The sequence below is a fragment of the Urocampus carinirostris genome, chromosome 19, assembly GCF_059441175.1.
Source record: "Urocampus carinirostris isolate Australia breed hairy pipefish chromosome 19, RoL_Ucar_1.0, whole genome shotgun sequence".
NCBI classification, from domain to species: Eukaryota; Metazoa; Chordata; class Actinopteri; order Syngnathiformes; family Syngnathidae; genus Urocampus; species Urocampus carinirostris.
Window position 1 is genome coordinate 16247155 of NC_142367.1, and position 26899 is coordinate 16274053.

The 26899-nt window shown below is 39.4% G+C and overlaps 1 protein-coding gene across 1 annotated transcript in view; it reads right to left on the bottom strand.

The window, feature by feature from the left end:
* The window catches only part of ogfod3 (2-oxoglutarate and iron dependent oxygenase domain containing 3), a 51620-nt gene that overhangs the window by 8990 nt on the left and 15731 nt on the right, over positions 1 to 26899 (bottom strand). The window contains exon 8 of the mRNA XM_088323995.1: positions 15913 to 16036. Coding sequence (XP_088180121.1) covers positions 15913 to 16036 — 124 coding nt within the window. The remainder of the gene's footprint in view (positions 1 to 15912; positions 16037 to 26899) is intronic.

Consider the following 26899-nt stretch of genomic DNA (forward strand, 5'->3'; position numbering starts at 1 on the left):
TTTGTCTCATGCGTGGAGGCTCTGTTTCTGTTCTTTCCAATTAAAATAAACAGCTCCTGTGCACCTACGATCCATTATTCCCTATTGACTATTGCAGAGACCAGCAGAGCACTTTTTTGTGTACTGGACGCTGAAGTGTGCCATTGTGGCTTGTCTAAAATGAACTGCACTGATTTGGTTGTGATCCATTATCCCCGGTCCACTACTGCTGACAGAGGGTGCCAAGATAGACAATTTGTGTCATGCGTGGAGGCTCTCTTTTCTGTTCTTTCCAATTAAAATAAACAGCTCCTGTGCACCTACGCTCCATTATCCCCGGTTGACTGGCAGAACGCAGGTTAAATATAGATTATTTTTCGCATATCAGGGGAGGTTCTGTTCTCTATCGCCGCGATAAACAGGGGATAACAGTATAGCCTCTTGGACTTTCTCCACGCTCCCTTATTTTACGTTTGTTACGAGTCTGGAAAGTTTTTATTCTTATTTTCATTTGATTTTTTGGGGTGGTTACGACTTAGTGTAAAAAAAGTTTTTCAAGCATGGGTCTAGCACACACCTGGGGAAAGTATGGCCTGCTGACATTTTGGGGAACGGCCCTGGGGAGGATTTTTACGAAGCTGTAACATTTCCTGCTCCTTGATAATGACATTGAGGGAGAAAAGCCGAAAACAAAATGTCTTACGTGTAGTATCGTGATGGGAACATCACAGCCATTATCATTGTCATTTCAATAAAGGTTGTATTATTGACTGAAAAGTAACACTTTAGTGTTTTCTTTGTTGTGTTTTCGGTTTTGTGTATCTGATACAGTATATAAGCGTCCCTATGGCCTCTGAAGGGGGATCGATAAGTGCGGGGTCTCAGAGGAATCGTCCTAGGTAAACAACAAGCTCAAACACCGTTTAAGATTTTGAAAGCCCGCAGGATCCATTGTAATTAGAAGCTTGATGTGTGATAAAGTTGCTTTAGACATGGCAATCCTTTTTTGTTCCTTCTTTTTTCCCTTTTCTCTGTCTACTATTTTTTTTCTTTTATTCTGTTGTTTTTTACCTCTTTTTTCTTCCTTCTTTTTTGCCTTTTCTATTTCTATTATTTTTCTTTCTTTTTCTTTCTTTTATTATGTCATTTTGCACTCTTTTTTCTTCCCTCTTATCATTTTCTCTTTCTACTATTTTCCCTTTTCTTTCTTTCTTTCTGTTTACCTGTCCTTTTTGCCCTTTTCTCTTTCTATTATTTCTTTTCTTTATTTTTTTATTCTATTGTTTTTCCATCTTTTTTCTTTTTTTCTTTCTTCTTTTTTCCCCCTTTGCTCCTTCTACTATTTCCCCCTTTTTATTTCTTTAATTCTGTCTTTTTTCCTTCCTTTCTCCCTCTTCTCTTTTCACTATTTTTCTTTCATTATTTCTTTCTTTTTTTCTGTCGTTTTGCACTTTTTTTTTCTCCCTTCTTTTATCACTTTTCCTTTTCTACTATTTTTCCCTTTTCTTCATTTCTTTTGTTGTCATTTTTGTACTCTTTTTTTCTTATTTTCTTCCCTCTTTTATTCCTTTTCTCTTTCCACTATTTTTTCCTTTTTTCTTTATTTCTTTCTTTTATTCTATTGGTGTTGCCATCTTCTTTCTTTTTTCCTTCCTTCTTTTTCTCTTTTCTCTATTTACTAACTTTTCCCTTTTCTTTCTTTAATTCTGTCGATTTTGCTCTTTTTTCCCTTCTTTTTTGCCTTTTCTTTTTCTACTATTTTTTCCTTTATTTATTTGTTTTATTCTGTCCTTTTGGATTTTTTTTCTTTCTTCTTTTTCCCCTTTTCTCTCTCCTAGTTTTTCCTTTTCTTTCTTTATTTCTTTCTTTTATTCTGTCCTTTTTGCCCTCTTTTTCGACCTTCTTTTATTGCTTTTCTCGTTCTACTTTTTTCCCCTTTTCTTTTCATTTTTGCCCACTTCTTTCTCTCTTCAGCTATTTTTTATTTTTCTTTCTTTTTTTCTTTCTTTTATTCTGTTGCTTTCTGACCATGGTTCTTTTTATCTTTACCTACTTATTGTTTTTCATCTTTTTTCTCTTTGTGGATGTCGATACCGTCAATGGCAGTAAACACGTCCAAGGGACATTTTAGCGACGGCAACCTATCGTGACAATTGAACTTCGACAAATGGCCGACTCGGCGGAAAAGGAAATTAATTCCCCGAGCGTCTTAACGGCTGACTTGACTTTAACGGCGTTGCTGCTTGAGCGTCCCACAATATTTGCGCAAGGATATTAGTTCGGCGCCATTGAGAAGGTTCCGGTCCACAAAGAGGACTTTGCTCCAGACGACGCGGGATCCATTCAGAACCGACGTCCTGTTCAACGTATTCACCTTGAATCCGCCCTAACGGTTTCCTAGAAAATACAACCTTTACACTTTACGAGGTGAGGAAATCGCTTTCTCGTGTCAATGTCAATTATAAAGTCAGATCATGTTTATTGGTATAGTCCTTAATCACAAAGAGTCTCAAAGCCCTGCACAGACCAAAGACTAATGCAAACTGCAGACTACTATTACAGCATACCCTGATCTAAAACCAACATGAGGGCAAGGAAAAACTCAAAAACCTCAACATGAGGAAAATGAAGAAACCTTGAAAAGGGACTGTCATATTTATTTTCAAAGTCCTTAATCACAAAAAGTCTCAAAGAGCTGCACAGACCACAGATTATTGCAAACCACAGACTATTATTACACCATCACCTGATCTAAAACCTACATGAGGGCAAGGAAAATCTCAAAAACCTCAACATGAGGAAAATGAAGAAACCTTGAGAAGGGACCATCATATTTATTATCAAAGCCCTTTATCACAAAAAGTCTCAAAGCCCCGCACAGACCAAAGACTAATGCAAACTGCAGACTATTATTACAGCATACCCTGATCTAAAACCAACATGAGGGCAAGAAAAATCTCAAAAACCTCAACATGAGGAAAATGAAAAAAACTTGAGAAGAGACCGTCATATTTATTTTCAAAGCCCTTTATCACAAAAAGTCCCAAAGAGCTGCAGAGACCACAAATTATTGCAAACTACAGACTATTTTTAAACCATCCCCTGATCTAAAACCTACACGAGGGCAAGGAAAAACTCAAAAATCCCAGGATGAGTCAAGTCATGTTTATTTGTGACAGCCTTAATCACAAAAAGTCTCAAAGAGCTGCACAGATCATAGATTATTGCAAACCAAAGATTATTATGACACCATCCCCTGTTTTAAAACCTACATGAGGGCAAGGGACAACTATAAAACCTCAGGCTGAGTCAATTTAAGTCATGTTTATTTGTATAGCCCTTAATAAGAAGGAGTCTCAAAGGGCTGCACAGACCAGAGACTATTGCCAACTACAGACTATTATTACACCCTCCCCTCATCTAAAACCTACATTAGGGCAAGGAATATCTCAAAAACCTCAACATGAGGTAAATAAAGAAACCGTGAGAAGGGACCGTCATATTTTCAAATCCCTCGCGATCAAATTGCTCTGGGTGCTTGGCTAGCGGTTTTGGGTGTTTACAGTTTGTTCAGCGGGTTTTCATCATTTTTTAACGATCTTCCATATAAAGGATTTGCTATTGCTAAATTGCTAAAATTCGTCCTATGCTGTCTCAGTCAGATGCGAAGATTATAATTCACGCGTTAGTTACTTCCCGTCTCGATCACTGTAATGCACTACTCTCCGGATTCCGGAAGTCCTAAATCAAGAGCCTTCAGCTGGTACAAAATACTGCAGCGGTGCTTTTAACTAAGACAAGAACATTTGATCACATGACCCCGATTTTAGCTAACCTGCATTGGCTCCCTGTTAACTTAAGATGTGATTTTAAGCTTCTGTGGTAGTATACAAAATCATGTATGGACTTGCTCACTCATATCTTTCAGATTTAATTTCCCCCTATGTTCCGGTTCGGAGCCTTCATCTGAAAACACTGATCTACTAGTGATCCAAGAGCCAAGAAGAAATCCGCAGGTTTGAGAGCGTTCTCCATTCGGGGCCCGGGGCTGTGGAATGCTTTGCCCCCTGAGATCCGATCTGCAACCTCAGTGAAACTGTTTAAATCTAGGCTTAAAACGCACTTCTACTCTATAGCATATGAATAATCTACATTTTATGGTGATAATATCTGCATTATTTGCCCTCATGTAGGTTTTAGATGAGGGAATGGTGTCATAATAGTCCGTTATAATAGTTTGCAATAATCTGTGGTCTGTGCAGCCCTTTGAGACTCTTTGTGATTAAGGGCTATACAAATAAACATGACTTGACTCGATTGAAATCGTGCACAACGAGGCCACAAACAATGGCTATAGTAAACAGCCAGGAAGTTAGACGTAGAAAACGGTAATACGTGAAAATGTCCCGCCTGACCCGTCCTTGGTTTTTGAATAGTTCTATTGAACCGGCTTCTGATTAGCCCGATCGATAGGCTATTGTGCAGCGATCTCAGGCTTTTGTTTGGCGTCTCTCGGCAGCCGGCAGAGCTTCGTAAACATTTCGGGATCGATACGAGCGTTCCTTCTGTTGAATGGGAACAAAAGAGCGCCCCCTATGTAAGGATATACGTCTTGGGTTTACACTGTGACCAGCCACCAAAAACCCAGGATGTCATCCGGGAAAAGCTGGGTGCAATTCATCGCATCGTTTTAAACACTGCCTCTTCCAAGGTGTGGTTATGCTGGGAGCACTGCAGCGGACAGGAATAAATAAAGAGAGTCATCAACACAGCCCAAAAGATCATCGGCTGCTCTCTGCCCAGTCGAGGAGACATTGACGGCTCGCGATACCGTAGCAGAGCCATTTACGTCATTAAAGACCATTCAAGAGACCACTTCTTTGACTTGTTGCCCTCTGATTGGCTCTAGAGGTCCCTCCAAACTAGGACGACAGGCCATCACCACCCTAAACGAGCACACAAAATTGTGAAAACATATATTGCGAACATTTTGGTTTGTTTTTCTTTTGTTGTTGCTGAATGAAACTCTGACAAATACTGGACAAAACTATGGTAAAAATATAAAATATATATATATATTATATTATATACAATGTAAATTATATTTATCTTATTTATTACTGCTTCTAAATGTTATTGCACTTATTTTAATTGCACTATTATTATAACACACTATTCTTATTTGCATTGTTAATTTTTAGGGCCTATTTATCCTGAAAGCCTTTTACCCTTAATTTGTCTTTTATTACATGTTTTACTCCAGAATGCCATGTCTAATCTCTTTACATACAATGATACACAACGTTGATATCAATGACAATAAAGGAAATTGTATTCTATTCTTTTTTTCCCTTCTCTAGTTCTCTCCTTTCTGTTATTTCATATATTTTCTCTTTTCTGTTTCTTTCGCTCCTGTTTTCTCTTAATATTTTTTTATGTTGCGCTATTTTCCATTTTTCCCCTAGATTTGCTGTCTTTGTTTTCTCTCCTTTATAATTTTTTTCAACTTATTCTATTTCCCTTTTTTTCCATTTTGTATCTTTCTTTATTCTTTTTCCCCAACTTTTGTCCTCTTTGTTTCTTCCAATTTCCACTTTCCCCTACACTTCCTTTCTTCCTTTTTCTTTTCTTTTTAAATTTTCCCTTTTTCTTTTCATTCTTCCCTTTTTTCCTATTTTGTGTTCTCCTTTAATTTTTCCACTTTTTCCCTTTTCAATTTTTTTTTTCTCCCCTTTCCCATTATTCTTTTTTCATGTTTTTCTTTCATCCATGTTATTATTACTCCCAAGGACACTGGAATAGGGTTAATATATCCTGTAGTTTTTTTTTTTAGAGCTTCAATTTTTCAGGTTTCTTTTTTCCTTTTTTTCCTTTTCCTTGTTTTTTTTTCTCTGTTTCTAACTCTCTCCTTTCCCCCTTTTTTCCTTCTTACCCTCCTCCAGACTATTTATTTCATCTTTTTTTCTTTTTAAACACATCAATACATGAAGGACTTTTGAAGGGCGGACGCATGTTGATGTATAAACACTCGGCGATCAATACCACCGCTGTTTGGGAACAAAAGAGCGCCCCCTTATGTGTAAATATTTGTCTTGGGCTTACACGGTGACCACCGACCCAAAATGGAGAGTGCCATCCATCACCTGGTTTTAAAGACTGCTACATGACAGATGAGATCATCATAAGTACGTAGCCACGTCCCAGCAGTCCTCATTACGCTACCCGGGCTACGAGTCTTTGACACCGCCGGATAAATCACCGGCAGAGCTCCGCATCAAAATGCGAAAGGCGAAAGGAAGCCATGAGATAGCACCTGCCGGGAAAATACTGCTGCATAAAAATGACGCCGCCCGACACTCCGCCTTATTTCAAGGTGACGGTCGTTTGGACGGCAATCCATCACAGAATGAGAAACGGGAGGAACGGAACATTTTCTCTCCGAGTATTTGTTATTGTTTGGGGGGAAATGTTATCTATCAAACTGGGTTCCGTCCAGAAGACTTGGTGGTCAGGGAAGGGAATTCGACCTGGGCAACCATTGTTTTGAAAGGAAGTAGGTAGAGCAAGGCATCAGAGTACAGAAGCTGCCATACTTAGGAACGAGAAAGTTCTGGACTATCGTTTGTAAGTTTGTTTAAGGCTTGTATACTGTTGGGAATTAAATATCCAAATGTACCGTTTACCAAATTGTTCGGATGAGTTATCTGACTCCATTAACCAATCGCAACCTACATTCACCCGACAATTTATGCACGCTCCTTTCTTGAGGGAAAAGATGAACAAGAAAGCTGACATTTTCACATGGGGGCAGATTTAATTTCATTAACAATTTCACCAAGTGTACTCCATCGAAAACGGCCAAATTAGTGTCGTTGGAGTCTCTGGGAAGCCCTCTTTTGAAGTCCTTTAGCTCTCTCCTATTCGCCATCTTCTCCCTGCATAATGGCGTGCCAACTCCTCCCATGGGCATGCCAAGGAAGCCCCCCCTGGGCGTCGCGATGTCTGGAATACTCAAAACAACACCGAGCGTTTCTACGTCATCAGGGCCTTTCTGCGTCTGGATGTGCTGATTATTTTATCAGCCTTACGTCCTGTTCCCGCCGTTCCTGTAAACAACATTTTCCACCAGGGTGCCCTGACATTGAACTACAGCCCAGTCAGTGAATATCTGTTGCATTAAATGTAATTTGTAGTCAATCGTATAAAATCCTTTATAGTCAAATGTATTAAATCCTTCAATACATAACCTGTATTGTTTTGTACTCAAAAATAAACATTTCATAAAATAATATGCTCAATAAAGATAAATAAAGTTGAGTTAAACTTACTTTTGGAAGATGGGCTTCAAGAGGTAGGCCACTTCCTCCTCCGTGGTAAAAAATGCCCGAAAAAAAGCGATCCAGCCATTTTCTCAACCGCATCAAGCTTTCTTATTCCACTTTAATTTCAAAAGAAACAACTCGCCTCTTCTTTACACGGACCATATTGAACGGATGCATGAGATATTAAACAATAAAAATGTCAACGTTCTTAGTGCGCTGGAGACACGGTATAGTATGGAAGGATTTTATACCTTTGACTAAAGGATTTTATACATTTGACTATAAAGGATTTTATACATTTGACTATAAAGGATTTTATACGATGGAATACAAATTACATTTAATGCAAAAGATATTCACTGCCTGGGCTGTGGGGCAAGGTCAGGGCACCCTAGTAGAAAATGTTGTTTACAGGACCAGCAGGAACAGGACGTAAGGCTGATAAGATAATCAGCACATCCCTGATGACGTAAAAAGCTCAGTGTTGTTTTGAACATTCCAGACATCGCAGCAAGGTGGTGGAGCCCACGTTGGGCTTCCTTGGATCGCCCATGGGAGGAGCCGGCACAACATCTTGCGGGGAGACTTGGGCCAATAAGGAGAGAGCTAAGGACTTCAGAAGAAGGCTTCCCAGACTCCAACGACACTAATTCGGCTATTTTCGATGGAGTACACTTAGTTAAATTGTTAATGAAATTAAATCTGCCCCCGTGTGGAAATGTCGGCTTTCCTGTTCATCTTTTCCGTCAACAAACGAGCGCGCATTAATTGTTGGGTGAATGTAGGTCGTGTTTGGTTAATGGAGTCAGATAACCAATTCGAACAATTTGGTAAACGGTACATTTTGATATTAAATACCTAACAATTCTTATAAACGAGATCGTTCGTAACATGAATTTGTTCATAAGTTGCTTCAGTGCTATATTTTGTTTAAGCTTTATATAGGTTTGTTTAAGGCTTGAATACGTAACCTGCATTGTTTTGTACTAAAAAATAAACATATCATAAAACATTATGCTCCATAAAGATAAATAAAGTTGAGTTTAACTTAGTTTTGGAAGATGCGCTTCCAGAGTTAGGCCACTTCCTCCTTCGTGGTAAAAAGTGGCCAAAAAAAAAGTGATCCAACCATTTTCTCAAACGCATCAAGCTTTCTTTTTCCATTTATATTTCAAAAGAAACTGCCCGCCTCTTCTTTATACTTTACACCAACAATATCAAATGGATGCATGAGATATTAAACAATAAAAATGTTAAGGTTCTTATCGTGCTAGAGATACAGTGCAGTGTGTATACACACAAACTAGGAAGAGGAAGCGGATTTCTTCTTGGGGGTGGATGCTGGGTGACCTCTCACAGCGCCACGCGGTGGAAAGATTCGCTACAGTACTGTCCTGTGTAAGGTTTATATAGGTTTGTTTAGGGCTTGTAAACGTAACCTGTATTTTTTTTACAAAAAAAATAAACATATCATAAAATAATATGCTCAATAAAGATAAATAAAGAGTTTAACTTACTTTTGGATAATGGGCTTCAAGAGTTAGGCCGCTTCTTCCTTCGTGGTAGAAAATAGTTGAAAAAAAAAGCAATCCAATTTTCTCAACCGCATCAAGCTTTCTTATTCCATTTTCATTTCAAAAGAAATGGCTCGCCACTTCTTTACCCAAACAATATTGAATGGATGCACGAGATATTAAACAAAAAATGTCAACGTTCTTAGTGCGCTGGAGATACAGTATAGTATATTTAACAGCGCCACAAGGTGGAAAGAAGCACTACAGTACTGTCCTCTATTTGGAAAAAGGTACACACAATACAAAATCTAACTTACAGCAATGTACGGATATTTTTCGACAATCCAAAAACATTTTTTGTATCTACCATTTTTCAAAAGTCGAATGGTCAGAGGTAGGGGAGCTTCCGTATATACCTTTCTCAACTTTGAGCTGAAAAAGGAGGAAGCTGTTTTACTCATTCCTAGTAGGGCTGCACGATTCACCCAAATCCAATCGATATCGCAATGTGATGTGTTGCGATTGTGAAATCGCGGGGTCATTTCACCCGCGTGTGTACAGGCGTCCTTTGTTCTAATAATGAAAATGATGAAAGTCAGAAAAGGACTGTTTCAAGTACAGTCCATATGCCAAACTCCCACAAAGATGAAAAACGAAGAGCTTATTCGAGTGAGTCAACGAATTTCACATACTTGCACGTGCAACAAAAGGAGCTTGACAATCGCTGCAAACATGATTTCAGCCAGGAGGTGGCATCAGCGTGCGGAATATTTTAAAGTTACAGACACCACTATAAATATCAGTTGAAAACTACTGAAAATGGGGCGGCACGGCGGCTGTGTGGTTAGCGCGGAGGTTCAGGGTTCTAATCCAGCTACTGCAGCCTCCCCGCGTGGAGTTTGCATGTTCTCCCAGTGCCTGCGTGGGTTTCCTCCGGGCACTCTGTTTTTCCGCCCACATTTCCAGTTCAAAAATGTCCCTAGCTGTGAATGAGTGAGTGAGTTGTCTGTCTCTGCTCTGTGATTGGCTGGCAACCAGCTCAGGGTGTCCCCAGCCCACTGCCTGAGGATAGCTGGGATGGGCTCCAGCACCCCCGCGACCCTACTGAGGATAAGCGGTGCAGATAATGGATGAAGTACTCAAATGAATCCTAAAAAAAATACTGCAATCCGCCACAAGTTGGGGACTGTAACTTTCCAAGAAAAAAAAAAAAGCTAGAGGACATCCCCTAATGCAATCACGGAGGCAGGGAGGCAATTTCCTCTGCCCTTTAAGAAACATTCAATAAAAAGCAAATTAGCCCCTAAATGCACCATTCCTTTTCCTGCCCTAATATGTCCCTACACAGCATCCTTACTTTTGTCTCTTGAAGTTTGACGCCAATTACATCTTAAGAGACAAAATGAGCATCTCAAGGAAATAATCGCTTGTCCAAATCAACCCCCCGCCATCATTCCAAAGAAGAGGCGGTCGCGTTTTAGTAGGAAAAACACGACAGGAACTTGATTTTGTAGACGCAACATAAATAACTAGTGCAGAAAATGCTAATTTGTAGCAAGAGAGATCCTCTGCAGCTCATTTTATGGATTTCTTTCGAAGATACTGTAATCCCTTGGTTGGGTTGGAATATATTTTCCGTTATCCCAAATAGCTCTTTGCTGCGAGCGGGGCTGGCAAAGTGCGATTTTGTGGGGCTTAGTGGCTCTTTTTTTCCATTCGGTCCGGTAAAAAGTGAACTGCACCCTTTCGGCTGCAATCAATTATTCCCAATTCCATATTGCTGCAGGAAGGGACCAGCAGAAGGCAATTTTGGCAGGAGGTGTGCCCTTCTAGAGGGCCTAAAATGAAATGCTTGGTTGTGGGTGCAATCAGTTATCCCCAGTCGAGTACTGCTGAGAGCAGGAGCAGGCGGAATGCTTTGTCAGGGGGCGTGCCCTTTTAGCCGGCCTGAATTGAAATGCTCGATCTCCATTATCCCCAGTCGACTACTACTCACAGCAAGGACCAGCAAAAGGCGCTTTTGCCGGGCGAGGTGCCGTTACGGCCTGCTAAAAATGAATGCACAATAGTGGCCATGATCCATTACCCCCAGTCAAATCTTTCTGAGAACAAGGACCAGCAAAAGGCACTTTTGTCAGGCGAGGTGCCGTTACTCCCTGCTAAAGATGAATGCACAATTGTGGCCATGATCCATTATCCCCAGTCAAATATTTCTGAGAGCAAGGACCGGCAAAAGGCACTTTTGTCAGGCGAGGTGCGGTTACTGCCTGCTAAAAATGAATGCAAAATTGTGGCCATGATCCATTATCCCCAGTCAAATATTTCTGAGAGCAAGGACCAGCAAAAGGCACTTTTGTCAGGCGGGGGGCCGTTACTGCCTGCTAAAAATGAATGCAAAATTGTGTTCATGATCCATTATCCCCAGTCAAATATTTCTGAGAGCGATCCATCAGCCCCAGGAAACTATTGCTGAGCACAAGGGCCGACAGAAGGCACGTTTGTTAAGAGGCGTGTGGTTAAAATGAAATACAAGATTATTGCCAATGTCTATTATCCCCAGTTGACTATTGCTTGGAACAGTTTCTGGAGAAGCTCGTGATTTTGGGCTGCACAAGAGTGCCATTGTGGCCCCCCCCCTAATTTGAATTGCACCATTTTGGTCTCAATCCATTATTCCGTTTCGACTATTGCTGTGAGCGTAGGCCGGGAAGGGGCATTTGTGTCATGGATAGAAGCTCTTTTTTCCCGTCCTATTTGCCAAAATGAACAGTACTTGTGCAGCCGTGATACATTATCCCCGGGAAACTATTGCTGAGAGCAGGGGCCGTCAGATCGCTTTCTTTTCAGTTTTAGCCGCATAAGTGTGCCATTGTGGCTGCCTAAAATCAACATCACCGTATTGGCTGCGACCCGTTATCCCTTTTTGACTATTGCTATGAGCGTAGGCCAAGAATGCGCATTTGTGTCATGAATAGAAGCTCTTTTCTGTACTATTCGCCAAAGTGAACAGTACCTGTGATACATTATCCCCGGGAGACTATTGCTAAGAGCAGGGGCCGGCAGAGCGCGTTTTTTTTTCTCAGTTTGGGCCGCTGAAGCGTGCCATTGTGGCTGCTTGAAATCAACATCACCGCATTGGCTGCGACCTGTTTTCGACTATTGCTCTGAGCAAGGGTAGAAAGAGCAGATTTGTGTCATGCGTAGCGGCTTTTTCCCCCCATTATTTCCCCCAAAAATGAACAGCACCCTTGCATCCGCGATCCATTATCCCCGGTTGAATATTGCTGCGGGCGGGGACCCGCTTAGGGCATGTTGAAAAGGGGGGTATTTTGCAGATTTCTGATATCGCAAGGGATTCTGGTTCCATTATCTACAATAAATGAGAAATTACAGTATTCACAAGTGCCTTTCTGTTTCCATGAGGAAAAAAAAAGTGTCAGGCCTGTGATATGAAAGGGGGTCTTTAACTCTGCCGTGAATTCCAAGCCGACAAAGAGAATTTTCCAAAATAAAGGTGAGGGTGTCAGCTATGTTCTCCCTTCTTTTTTAACGACGCGACATCGAGCACGAGTGCCAAGGTTTATTAAAATTCGCACTTCTCTGATGCAAGTCGCGACGCTATTCACACTCGGCTGTCCGAGGAGGCAATTTAGCAAGCGCGTCATCCTCCTTTTTCATCGTGATGATTTAAGACACTGTTTGGATGTCTCGTTTTCTTCCTCCAACTTTAAAAACTAACTATTGGTTTTTGTACACTTTATTTATTCTGAAGCCATTTACTTCTCTTTTGCATTTTGGTCCCGAAAGAGGTTTTCAGTTAAGGCAGACTATATTTCATTATATTCATTTACATTTATTTTTTATCTCAATTTTTAGACATTTTTATTTTATTTTCAATTTGCAGTTGTCTCTTTACAATGTCTGGATTGTCTCCTGTATTTTCCTCCTTTCTGCCAACAATATCTGTGTTTTGTACTTTTTTCATTTCAATCCATTCCGTTTTTTTTCAATTCAACATTCATTTCTTTTATTTTATATGATATAATTTATCTTATTTTTCAATTGATATATTTTTTTCCACCTTTTTATTTTTATTTTTAATTCTTACTCTTGTTTCATATTCAAAGTTTGTTTTTCTTTTACATTTTTATTTTTATTTAACGTATTCATTTTTATTTTAAATTTGAATTTTTGATTTGTATTATAGATTTGCATTCTATTAAAATATAAATATATATTAGGACGCTGTATGGATGTCTTGGTTTTTTCCCCTTTATTAGGGTGTTTTACTTTTTTCCCCAAGTCATTTAGTTTCTCTCTTTTTTTTACTTTGTAAATTTATTTTGTTTTAGATTTTAATTCTACATTTTTATTGTTAGTTTACATTTTTAATTTGGATTTTAGATTTTTATTCTAGATATATGTTCTTATTTTACATTTTAATTTTTTTTTTAGTAATTTTTGGGGGATTTTTATTTTGGATTTATAATATATTCTTATTTTACATTTTTTTTGTAATTTTACATTTGGATTCTTATTTTACATTTGTATAAAGAGTTTATCCTCATTTTTAGAATTTTATTAGACTTTTATCTCCAATTTTTATTTTAGATTTCTAGTTTATTTTATTTTTTTAAAATTTTTTTACTTATTTTAAAATTAAGACACTGTTCGGATGTCACCCCGGTTTTCTTCCTCTCTGCAAACAATGTCTGTGTTTTTTTATTCTCCTCCCCCCGTCATTTCGTGCCCCTTTTTTTCAGTTGAGGCGAAGTTTTTTTATAATGTGTAAATTTCCTTTATTTTAGATTCTATTTTTTTTTTGTTAGTTTACATTTTTATTTTGGATTTGTATTTTAGATCTTTATTCTAGATATATACTCTTGTTTTACATTTTTATTTTAAATTTTTAATCGTAATTTTACATTTGGATTCTTATTTTACATTTGTATAAAGTGTTTATCCTTATTTTTAGACATTTTTCAGATTTGTATCTAAAATTTTTATGTTAGATTTCTAGTTTAAATTTTCACTTTGGATGTTTATTCATATTTTACACTTTTTTTATCAGGGCACTATCTGGATTTTTCCTTTGTTTTTCCTCTCTGCAAACTATTTCTGTATTTTTTTAATATATATTTTTATATTTTTTTTACTCTGTGTATTTCTTTAATTTTATATTTTAATTCTACATTTTCATTGTTAGTTCATATTTTTATTCTCATTTTACATTTATAGTTTTATTTCCGATCTTTATTCTAAATATTTATTCTTGTTTTACATTTTTGTTTTGAGTTTTTGATATGTATTTCGAATTTCCATTTTTGACTTGGCTTTTTAATGTTTTCTTATGACGGACACTGTCAAGATGTCTCCTTAGTTTTCCTCTCTCCAAACATGAACTGAGTTTTGTACATTTATTTTAAATTTTTAAGCCATTTTTGCAGTTGTTTTTTTTAATTTGTATTATTTCACTGTTTCCTCGTGTGGGTCACACTGGTAGGGTGGCTGAAAATCTCGAGGCCAATCTACTGCCATCCAAATAAGGATCCCTCAAGTCCCTTTCCTCACCCCCTTGCCATAATCCTATTTTTCTCTACTATTTCTTATGTTTTTATAGTATTCTATTGTTTTATGTGTTTTATGGTTTTTTTGGTGGGGATAAATGGGGGATTGTATCCGGTGATTGTGCACTGGGGCGGCAGTAGCTCAGGAGGTAAAGCGCTCGTCTTGGGATCAAGAGGTCGCAGTTCGAATCCCGGCTCCTCCGGGTTAAATGTCAAAGTGTCCTTGGGCAAGACGCTGAATCGCTAATGCCACCAATAAGCAGGTAGGTGCCTTGCATGGCTGCATGGCCGCTATCGGTGTGTGAGTGTGTGTGTGAATGGGTAAGTGTGAAGCACATTGTAAAGCGCTTTGGGAGCGCTATATAAATGCAGACCATCCACTGAATATTCAATTCAAAAAATATTTTTTTCAGTTCAGTCTTTTTTAATGTATTCATCTTTTTTATTTTCAGCGTTCGTACATCTTTTTCATGGCCAAATTGAAGCACTTTTAAGGGACTTTCAAAGCCATTTTTTTCTCCAGTAAATTCTCCATTTAAAGAAATCAGGGGTGAATTATGTCTTTTAAAGACTAAATCGGTGTTTTACATCTTTAATCTTGCGTGTGCAATTATAAAGACCTATGATATGAGTGCTTAGGTAAATTGCAAATTTGTTGATCTGAACAATACGTGTGTAAATATTTCTGAGACAAATCTCTCCCCTTATAGGTGTTGGATTAATCGAGGGTAATATATAACTTACATTTTCAGTTGCAGTAAGTTCTTACCATTGCAATTTACTACTAGGAAACCTTCATTTTTGCATGGCCTATAATAAATGTCCATAAATGATAAACAACTCTTGCACTAATCCCCATTTTATGGTGCCCGGTTTTGGTGCAGCATGCACCTGTCATCTTGGGCGCCACCCATAGGAGGCGATGACGCTTCACAGGACAATGCCCTACAAGCTAATGCCAGCTAACGATAATCACGAGGGAAAAAGGAATGCAATGGCAAAGCGAAGCCGCCATCGAGCAACGTCGGTGTCAGTTTTGAGTAGACTTGTTGAAAAACACTGCAACAATTTCAAGCATTTACAAGCACTTCACCCAAAATTCAACCACCTATCAATCCTTGAAAAGACACATCAAAATTCAAGCATTTTCACGGATTTCAAGCATCCGTACGAACCCTGTATTTTATAATTATTGCATTTCATTCGAAGGTAAAGGATAAATCAGTCCTTTCTACTTCTTCTTGGCAGTGCTACAGAAAAAATACAATCAGAAAAGTTAGGAAAGTTTAGTTATGGAGTGATGATGTACATAAATCCTTGGGCATGGATGAAAGCAGCATAAATAGAATGCGGGGCGGGTTTGTGATCTATCACAGCGGGAGAGGAACCGCTTTAGAACAGCGTGGGGCAACTTAACCGGAGAGAGCCTCCAACTTTGTGAAAAATGCCGCTGAGATCGCATCAACTACAGGCGGATATTTTTTTTCTCAAGGTAGTAAAAGAAAAATTTCCGGCTTGGATGGTATTTACCTGCCTTTGGTTCTACGGACTTATTTCCATTCGGGTCCATAAAGACAAATCTTCCCCCGGTGAAGTCTGAGCCGTAGTCGGAAAGGTACAAAAGGGATGTGTAGTCGAAGGAGCCGTAAGTGACCTGAAAAGGTGAAAAATGATGTCATTTTTATGCCACGGACTGCTATTGACGTCAAAACTCTGTTTTCCATTCAAGGCCTGAAGTGGATAAGTTCCCACAAGAGGCCGACAGATTATCGGCACCTATAAATGGGAATTTGACCTAGATCAGTATCTGCATTCTTATTCATTCGATTGGCCAAGTATTTAGGCTCAGATGCAGCCGAGCCTCTCTCCCTCTCTATTCCCTCTCTCTTCCTCGCAAACTTAACGTTAGAGCGGAGTTAACAGCAATTCTTGAATCAATATTGAGATTTTTTTAAGTACCGTATTTTCCGCACTATATGGCGCACCGTGTTATAAGGCGCACCTTGAATGAATGATATATTTTAAAACTTTTGCCATACATAAGACGCACCCCATTATAAGGCACTATAAGTGCATGCTGGTTTAAGATCAGGTAATTGTGCAATTTTGTAATTGTAATCCTGTGCAGTCCTTCGAGACATTTTTGTGATTAAGGGCTATTTACGGTAAATAAATGTGACTTGACTTGACTACAGTAGAGAATGTAGTTACGTTATGCAACCTCTAGAGGTTGCCACGCTAAAGGGAATGTCAACAAAACATTCAAAATGGTCAAACTTTATTGTTAACAAACAAGCTTTCCACAACTCCATTCACTCCCAAAATAAATAAACAGCCGTTTTATTATTTTCTCTGAGGTAAAGCATTTTCGTGACACATCTTTAACATCTTTGAACAACATCAAGGCATATCATTTTAATTTTCCTCCATTTAGTCAACACGCAAAAAAAAAACGTCTGATACTGTTATTTTAAATGAAACGTTAGTGCAATCGCAATACAGTGACACTCGTAATGTGCAAAAACAACAAGTGCAAAACAATAACAATAAAGCGATAACATAATAACTGTAAAATGTAAAACGTAAACACACAAAAGAAAAACAAAGATCACTCTATAAGCTCCTCATCGACGAATCCCTCGAATTCTTCTTCTGCAGTGTTCGAATTGACCATCTCAGTGAATGGGCCATCCAACACGTCCGGCTCCGTTTCATCAAGGTCGTCATTAATTGAGTCAGTGTCGCTGATGTTGTCTGGCTGTTGGGGGACAATTCCCGTCTTCTTGAAAGCTCGGACCACAGTTGAGACTGATATATCAGCCCATGCATTTACGATCCACTGACAGATGGTGGCGTATGTCGCCCGGCGCTGTCTCCCCATCTTGGTGAACGTGTGTTCGCCTTCAAATGCACGTATGAAAGAGAATCGTTGTTTAATATTTCCCAGTATGCACAGCGCGAAAAATGGAGTCGGCGGCTGTTTCTCGTAGTTGCGAGACCTTGCGAATTTAATATTGAGCCATATATAAGGCGCACTGTGTTATAACGCGCATGGTCAGCTTTTGAAAAAAATGTAGACTTTTAGGTGCGCCTTATAGTGTGGAAAATACGGTATGTGGTAGATACGTGTGTATGTGATTTAAGCCCCCAATGGCGGTCACGAGTCCGCCACCAGTACCCCGGTTTTATGCCCACAGTTTCCCAAACACCAGCCCCCAAGGCCCCAAACATTAGCCCGGTTTTAAGTCACTAGTGGTGGGCACAAATTCCCAAACACTAGCCTGGTTTTCAGCCACTAGTGGCGGGCACACGTCCCCAAACACTAGCCCGGTTTTACGCCCACAAGTCCCCAAACACTAGCCCGGTTTTCAGCCACCAGTGGCGGGCCCGAATCCCCAAACACTAGCCCGGTTTTACGCCCACAAGTCCCCCAACACAAGCCCGGTATTCAGCCACTAGTGGCGGGCACAAATCCCCAAACACTAGCCCAGTTTTATGCCTACAAGTCCCCAAACACTAGCCCGGTTTTGAGCCACTAGTGGCGGGCACAAATCCCCAAACACTAGCCCGGTTTTATGCCCACAAGTCCCCAAACAAAACTCTACAAATACATGTCTGTACCATGTCACCAGACACTAACATAGGTCATACCACATATCATTCTCAAACTTGGGATTCAAGATACGATGACCATTTCAAAACCTACTCATCACGAAAACATCACGATCAGTCTGAAACAAGATACCTGAAAACTATAAAGCTGGCATAACTCACCAAAGACATCGTCCTGCGGCCATCAATTTCAATGAAAGTACGCAACTATAGCCTCCTTACATCCGCAAGAGTCTAGTGAATCCAACCATGTAAAATATTCACTCCAAAAAACACGATGATGCCGACAGATAAAAAATATCCGCCTAAAAGCATGTCTCCTTCATTCGAGGTTCTTTTTTTGTTGTTGTTCGTTTCGTTCTAAAACTCCCCTTTAAATATAAACAGGGTCATCAGATGACTTCCGGTTCATCCGGTTGCCTCTAAGCTTCCAATTGACACCACTCTCGACCAAAAGTAGGCTTTATTTCCTTGGTCCACAGCTCCCGTTAGCCTATACGGGCTCGTTTGAAAAGAAAGATCGTCTCCTGAAGTTCTAAATACCTTTAGCCAGTAGTCACCAAATCGAATGATGAGTGACACATTGGTTAGCACCGTTAAACATTTACAACTCAATGGCTAAAAAAATGTCCAAAGTAAAACAAATTTGCAAACGTTTTAGTGTAGTAAAGTGGTTGTCTACAAATGGCCACTTTTGGAAACGCCTAGACCTACCCATAGAAAAAGGTGTGAGGTACCAGATAAGGTTGCTATTGTCTCACCTGTTTTCCAGCTAAGATGCCAATGCTACACTCAATTGCAGGAAATTGCATAGAGAAATTCAGACTTGAATAAAGACCTTCTATTAGCAATTGCAGTGATTATTTCAGTTTGGGACAAAACTTCAGAGTTTCACCTTTAAATACATAGCAAAACTGTCCATCGTCTTCAAAATGCTCAAGAACAGTATTCATTTTACTTTGGGTACGTCTGGGATCGGGATTTTAGGCAAATTTCACAAGAACTTGTTTTAGGGACGCACGTCCAGGTGGAGACTGATATAACTCTTATTATACCATCAGTTCATCAATCAAGTGTGTGTTTGAGATTTTTTTATTTTTTCCAGCAGCCTTTCCAGCAGCTCAGTGTTATTTCGCTCTTTTTGTGATTTATTGTTTTAATTGTCTGCTTCGCGTAAGCGGCGCTGCCACGAGCGGCTGCCTTTTCCAGCAGCTGCCCTATTGTTTTATTGTCTGCTCCTATCTTCGGTGTTTTTTCTTCCCGTTTTGACAACTACACTATGGATTACTTCTATCCTATGGACATGGGTTTTAACGCACAAGAAATGCGTGTATTCAAGGAATTTCAACTCCTTGCCCTGAAAAATTCTCGTGCCGGCGTGATGAAGGGGCCTATCGTGGAAGAAAAGCCGGAGCTAGCGAAGCGGCTAGCGGCGTTATAAGTCTTCGGTACCATCCGTAATCATGGTAAATGCGAACTCACGACCAAATAAGATCATCGAGTGCTGGTGGAAAACATCGAAGCGCACGGGGAGCGCAGTTGCTGTGTTTTGCGGAAACGTGGCTCACGTTTAGCATTCCGGACGCTAACGTGTAGCCACCCGGAGCTACCCGGAGCAATCCGGCTTCAACGCCGCTAAACAGAGACACGAAAGCCGGGGGGAATCGGAGAGGAGGCGGACTTGCTAACACGAGGTGGTGTATCCCTGGATTTTCACAAAGAAAAGTTTTCCATCTGCCGCAGGGATGTCGAATTTTTGGACTGGCGTGACGTCATCCACTTCGCTACAAGCACCCCTAGGGCATCATGTTTATCTGTTAATAAACAACGGGGTAAACTGCTGGAAGTGTGAATTTCCCTACGGGGATGAATAAAGTATCTATCTATCTATCTATCTATCTATCTATCTATCTATCTTCTATCTTCGATGTTTTTCGCCCCAGTTTGACAACTACACTTTGGATTACTTTCTACCCTATCGTTATGGGTTTTAACGCACAAAAATGCGTTTATTCGAGGAATCAACTCCTTGCCCTGAGGAATTCTCGTGCAAAACGTGATGAGGGGGCCCTATCGTGGATGCAGAGCTGGAGCTAAGATGAAGGCTAAGCGGCTAGCGGCGTTATAAGCCTTCGGTAAATGTGAACTCTCTACCAAATAAGACCGACGAACTGGCTGTGCTGGCGAAAAACATCAAAGCGTACAGGGAGTGCAGTTTGCTGCGTTTGACGGAAACGTGGCTCACATCTAGCATCCTGGACGCTAACGTGGAGCTACCCAGCTTCAGCGCTATTAGGGCAGACAGAGACAAAAAAGCCTGCGGGAAGCGGAGAGGAGTCGGACTCGCTATCTTTGTGAACACGAAGTGGTGTAACACTGGGCACTATGATTTCCATCTGCTGCAGGGACGTCGAACTTTTGGACTAGCGTGTGACGTCATCCACTCCGCTGTTGCTAAACTACAACACAGCACCCCGAGGCCATCCTGTTAATCTGTTAATAAACAACAAAAGGATACCGCTGGAAGTGTGAATTTCCCTACGGGGATGAATAAAGTATCTATGTATCTATCTATTTATCAATCTATCTATCCAAAAGGCAAGCTAAATTGGAAGGCTGAGTGATTCGCTGATACCATAAGATTAGTTCGCCAATCCGGCTCTAAAAGAGGAGTGCCAACACTTTTAAATTTGCGTGTTCTGTTGAAATTTTGATTAACTTTTAGTTTTAATTAATCAAAGTCATATTTGTTGTATTGACATTTTTATCATTTATTTTAAAAAAATCCGGGAACTAGCCTAATTTCATTTCCTGCACTTAGTTTTTGGTTTAAGTGAAATAATAGATATGTTAGTCGTGTTAAAATTTACAGTGAAAGGTTTCAGAGAGCTATTAAAGTTTGATTAGAATTTATAACAAGTATTGTTTCTTGCTTTTTGCATGAATAAAAATGTCTTACGTTTATTTTTAAGCTTTTACAGTGAATCAATATCAGGTCCAAAAATAGGTACCGGTAATTGCCCTCCTCTGTATAATATTAATCAGTATTGGCCCAGAAAAACCCGAATCGGTCAATCTTTAGTTCCCACCCGGCCCTGGACACCTTTTCAATACAAACGCTGCCCTACTTAGTTCTTAAGTTGAATTTGTTCGTAAGTTACTTCAGTGCTATATTTTATATGTTTAAGGTTTGTATAAGTATGTATAAAGCTTCTCTAAGTATTGTTTTGTACTATAAAATAAACATTTTGGAAATATAATATGCTCTATAAAGATAAATAAAGTTGAGTTTAACTTACTTTTGGAAGATGCGCTTCAAGAGGTCAACCTCCGTAGTAAAAAGTGGCCGAAAAATTGCGTTCCCACCATTTTCTCAACCGCATCAAGCTTTCTTATTCCACTTTCATTTCAAAAGAAACAGTTCCCGTTTTCTTTACACTTTACACCAATCATATTGAATGAATGCACGAGATATTAAACAATAAAAATGTTCTTGGCGCGCTGGAGATACAGTATGTTTACACACGAACTAGGAAGAGGAAGTGAATTTCTTCTTCGGGGTAGATGCTGGGTGACCTCTAACAGCGCCACACGCTGGTAGTGGCGGAAAGAAGCACTACGGTGATGTCCTGTACACGGAAAAACGTGCACACAATACAAAATCTAACTTACAGCAATGTCCGTATATTTTTCGACATCCCGGAAAAAAATGTTGTATCTACCGTTTTTCGGAAGTCGAATGGTCGTAAGTAGTAGTAGCTTCTGTACAATAGAATTGTCTGTATCTTAATTGATATCAATGTGGTGAAACATTGTATGCAACGTGATTAGAAATGGCACTCCAAAATAAACACGTATAAGGACTTTTAAGAGAAAAAAAAGAAAAAAACTGTCAGAATAATAGGCAAAAATATTTACAACGTAGTCCTTAGAGCACTGGTGGGCAACTTTTGAGTCGCGGGCCGCAGTGGGATAAAAAATTTGGCCAAGGGGCCGATCCTGGAGACATACCCATATACAGACATGAACTGATGTAAATATTACATTTCGTGTGTTATATTATAAAAATATTTTGGATTGAACTTTCTTTTCAACTGTTTAAGAAATAGGCAAAGTCTTGGAAGAATATGTCTTTTCAACTCTTACTTCTCTACAAAACAAAGACAATTAATGGACAGAACTACGGTATCCTTTTCACCTCTTTTCTACATTTTCTTAACTGGTTCTCACTTGGTGGGTTGATGTCCTTGCAGGATGCAAGAAAGTCACACGCAGTTTGATAACGCAACCCATTTGGACTTAAAAAGGGAAGGAACATGGATTTTCGACGGGTGCCGGCATCCATTTTGGTACTTCCCAGACCCACCGCCTGTGAATGTTATCGTACTAAGACAATTATTGGCATAGGTGGAAGCATTAGCCCTGTTTCTGTTATTGAAAAGGGACTGCCAAGATCATGTACCGCGCAAACCTTTTGACCAAACATGGGCACTTTTCTTGTTCCTACAGAAAATTGTGACGATGTCAACTAAATAAAGTCCGGTATTAAATTAAATTAAATGAGATCATCTCTTCTGCTTAATTTATTATGTTCTGCCAGTCCCTGGCCTGGATTTAGGACATATTTTCGCTAACACAACCCCTAGCTGCATAGCAAATCGCATCAAGTTGGTGGCAAGTTTCTCTTTAGCAGATAGCATCAACTTAGCAGTAATGCCACAACCAGAACAGAATCAGGACCCAATTGTGTAACGTTTACCAAAAGTTTTAATGAAAAAAAGAGGAAGGGCTGCTCGCTGGACGCGGGAAGCAAGTCTCTCTCGCAATTGGATTGTGATCTGAATACGGAAGTGGATCTTCCGTAGCGGGCTATGGCGGTGTCAGGGACGGAAAAAACGGGTCGTAAGCCGGGATGGGAGAACAGACGGGGTCGGGATCAAAACAGGTCGTAGCCGGAGACAAACAGGGAGATTAGGAATGGACAGGTGGAAAAACGGGTGGAAAAACGGGACAGGCTGAAATCAGGGTCAAAAAGGCTTGCCTTGTATCAACAGAGGTTTGCAGACGGACTGACAACCGCAGAATGACAGGACTAGGTTTAAATAGGGACAGGGAGCCAATCAGATAGCTCGCAGCGACTGGCGCCAAATGAGCGGGCACAGGTGATTCAAGTTGGTAATCATGACAAGTAAACACTAATTGATATCCCAGGTAATGCTAGTATATCAAACGCTTACTACTAATGTTAGCATTGTAGTTTTGCCTGCTAGCCGCTAATGCTAATGGTTTTGCATTAAGGCATATATATGTTGTTAGCCCCACTGTGTAATATTTGACTACTAAATGGCGCTGTATTGTCTCATGCAAACAAAAACCAGTGCCTATGAGCACAGCGTAGCAGCAAGATGCCCGACAAACATGGCGGTGACTTCCAGGTAGAGATTCCACTATGTCAAGGAAATACCCATGATTTTTTCTAATAAAAATTAACATTAGTGTGACAGTTCGTGTATTTTTGCCTGATATTCAAATCAATGTTTGTTTTTTTGTTTTTTTACTGTTTACAAGTTTTTTGTATCACAAGGAGGCGCTCTATATTACATCCTGCCTCTTTAATCAAGAACAATTAATTTTGATGGAAAAAATATAACTATTTAATTGAAACCTGGCCAATAACAACATGAAATTAGTTACAAATGTTCTGATTGGTCAAACAAAACTTAAAATCTAATTTTTAAAAAATCTTAAGATTATGCTTTTGCTTCCCCAGACATGACTAATCAATTTACGCTAATTTGATTAAGTACAGGGGCGTCACGACGGCTTGGTGGTTAGCGCGCGAGAGGTGCAGAGGTTTAGGGTTCAAGTCCAGCTACCGCAGCCTCCTCGTGTGGAGTTTGCATGTTCTCCCTTGTGCTTGTGTGTTAATTGGCCGGTCCAAATTGTCCCTAGGTGTGAATGAGTGGGCGAATTGTCTGTCTCTGTGTACCCTGCGACTGACTGGCAACCAGCTCAGGGTGTCCTGACAGCTGGGATGGGCTCCAGCATCCCCGCGACCCTATTGAGATAATGGATGGATGGTTGATTAAAAGCAAACCTGCTAAGGTAGCAGAAATCATGCATCACGTGGAGCAGATGCTAGTTGGCGCTGATCTGAAGTCCGACCTGACTTTCTCAAATGCTCCTTGATTTCTTCCAAAGTTGAATTTGGCCCACGACAACTTAATTGCTCCATGATCGATGGGAAGGAAATTTGAAATAAAAAAAATGTCAAACCCCATTTACATTTTAATAAGGGTGGAGGTAGCCAATTACAACCCCTTCCCCTGCTCACAGACCCAACACCTCTTACCACAAATGACCCCACGGGAATGATGAATTATTTCCAGTTCAATTCTTGCAGCAGTGGAGATCAAGCAAGAGTAAATGAGGGGAGAAATATTCACCAAGTGGCCATAATAACCAAAAACGCCACTTTAAAAAAGTGAAAAAGTATTACACTATCATTTTTGTTTAATTCCTAAAAATAAGAATATGTATCCTTGATGCTTCAAAAGTTAAAAACATTAAAAATATATTTCATAACCTGTGCAGGTAGATTTTGTATTTTGTGCACCTTTTTGCGAGTACAGGACAGTACTGTAGTGCTCCTTTCCGCCACTACCGGCGTGTGGCGCTGTGAGAGGTCACCCAGCATCCACTCTGAAGAAGAAATCCGCTTCCCCTTCCTAGTTCGTGTGTAATCATTCTATACTGTATCTCCAGCGCGTTAAGAACTTTGACATTTTTATTGTTTAATATATCATGCATTCATTTAATATGGTTGGTGTAAAGTGTAAAGAAGAGGCGAGTCGTTTCATTTGAAATGAAAGTGGAATAAGAAAGCTTGATGCGGTTGAGAAAATGTTGGATCGCTTTTTTCAGCCACTTTTTACCACAGAGGAGGGGGACCTCTTGAAGCTCATCTTCCCCAAAGTAAGTTAAACTCAACTTTATTTATCTTTATAGAGCAAATTATTTTATTAAATGTTTATTTTTAGGACAAAACAATACAAGCCTTAAACATACTTCTATTAACCTTAAACATACAAAATATCTCGTTCGTAAGTAGGACAGCGTCTGTACATTGTTTTGGCCCGCTAAATGTTGAAACTGTTCAATTAATTAAGCAAATTCTTGACAAAAAGTTAAAAAAAATGCACAATTTTTCTAAACTCCCTATCATTGATCATACGTAATGCAGTCCTATTAGGCGGGCTTAAGCTATTTAGTCTATATAGGATGAATGAATGTACATTTTACTTAATATGAACAGATCAAATGTTGACCTAGTACTGTCTAAGTTTGTGTGTTTTTTGGAGATATACAATAATAAGCTAACATTAACCGTTTTGCATTTTAAAGTGTGTGCATACTAAAAGGACATCTGGGAAATAAATCATACAAATCAGAATCAGACAAAGAACATAAAATATGAAAATATCCAGTTCCAGTGTTTAAAGCCGGGGTGCGCTGTTTGAGGTTTCCCTAAAAAGTGACATATTTTCTCGGTTAAGTATGTCTTAAAGGGGCAGTGTGTCATATTTTTTCCTCCTACTGGTACAAAAACATTCATTCAGTAAAAAACAAAAACAGTCATTTCAATACTAGGGAAAAATACCTAAACTATCATAACAATTTTTATTAAAAAAAATAATAGGTAGATAAATTTGTATTTCTTTTAGCAGCAGAGAAAAAGAACACTTGAAATTCTGTACAGCCCGATAAGTGGTTCAGAAAATTGAATAAGATAATATTCAATCAGATATTTAGTTGAAAAATGTGTTTTTTTTCTCACGAAAATATTTCTTCCCTCTACTTATGAATTCAATTAGTTCTCGGAGTAGCTTTGTAACCTGAAATCATTGTAAGTAGAGACACATTTTGAATGTAAATGCGCTAATCCGTTCCAAGCTTCTTTGTACAGTACGATATATTTTTTTTAAAAAAACATTAAAAAGCATCAGAACATGAAACAAATATATGATTAGGAATCCAACAAGGATCTGAATCTTCATAGAGATCCACATCAAGGTTGCGGTAGGAATTGGATTATTCCTTTGGTCTTGACTGTTAAATACTAAACTTTGAAGTGTACTTTTAGCACATACCCATGGATTTGGGATACCCTAAATTGGAGAACGTCTAAGTTGTATTTTTTTTTTGTCTATTTGCTGAACCATCTTGTCATTCATCTGAATTGTATTTGTGTAATCATAGTCTGTACAGCCCTTTGAGACTTCTAAATGACCTGACTTTTACGTCGTGGAACACGTACCTAAGGTCGCCACCATGTCTGTCTGGCATCTTGCTGCTACACTGTGCTCATTTAGAATAGAATAGAATAGAATATACCTTTATTATCATTGTTACAAAATGGGTTGAACATATTGTGACAACGAAATTGGACGAAATTTAGCTGGTTGTCGCTCGCATACGAAAATACAGTGCCATCTAGTGGTCAAATATTACATTCTAGGGCTTTAACAATGCTTAACTGAGTTCAAGAATCCCTATTTGTTTTTATCTTACATTTATTAAAGCTGTTCGGGGAGGATCGAGAAATGGTTGGAGGAGGTAGTGCTGGAGAGTGACGTCATGCTCGTCCCAGCAGGTTTTCCTTTAATTTCTATTCATCAGTGATGCACGAAAATGGTGAAGGTAAGAAAAAGCCTGCTTCTAGTTCAGCTCACACGCCAACCCAAACCGCAAAAAAAGATTTAAAAATGGAGAGTTTTATAGAGCGCGTCTAAGAAATGCACGTACTTGCAAGCGCATCATGTATGAGCTGACTGAGGCTGCGATCATGACATTAAGCCAGAAGATGGCAGTAGAGAGTAAAAAATTCCATGCAGCGTCTTTAACT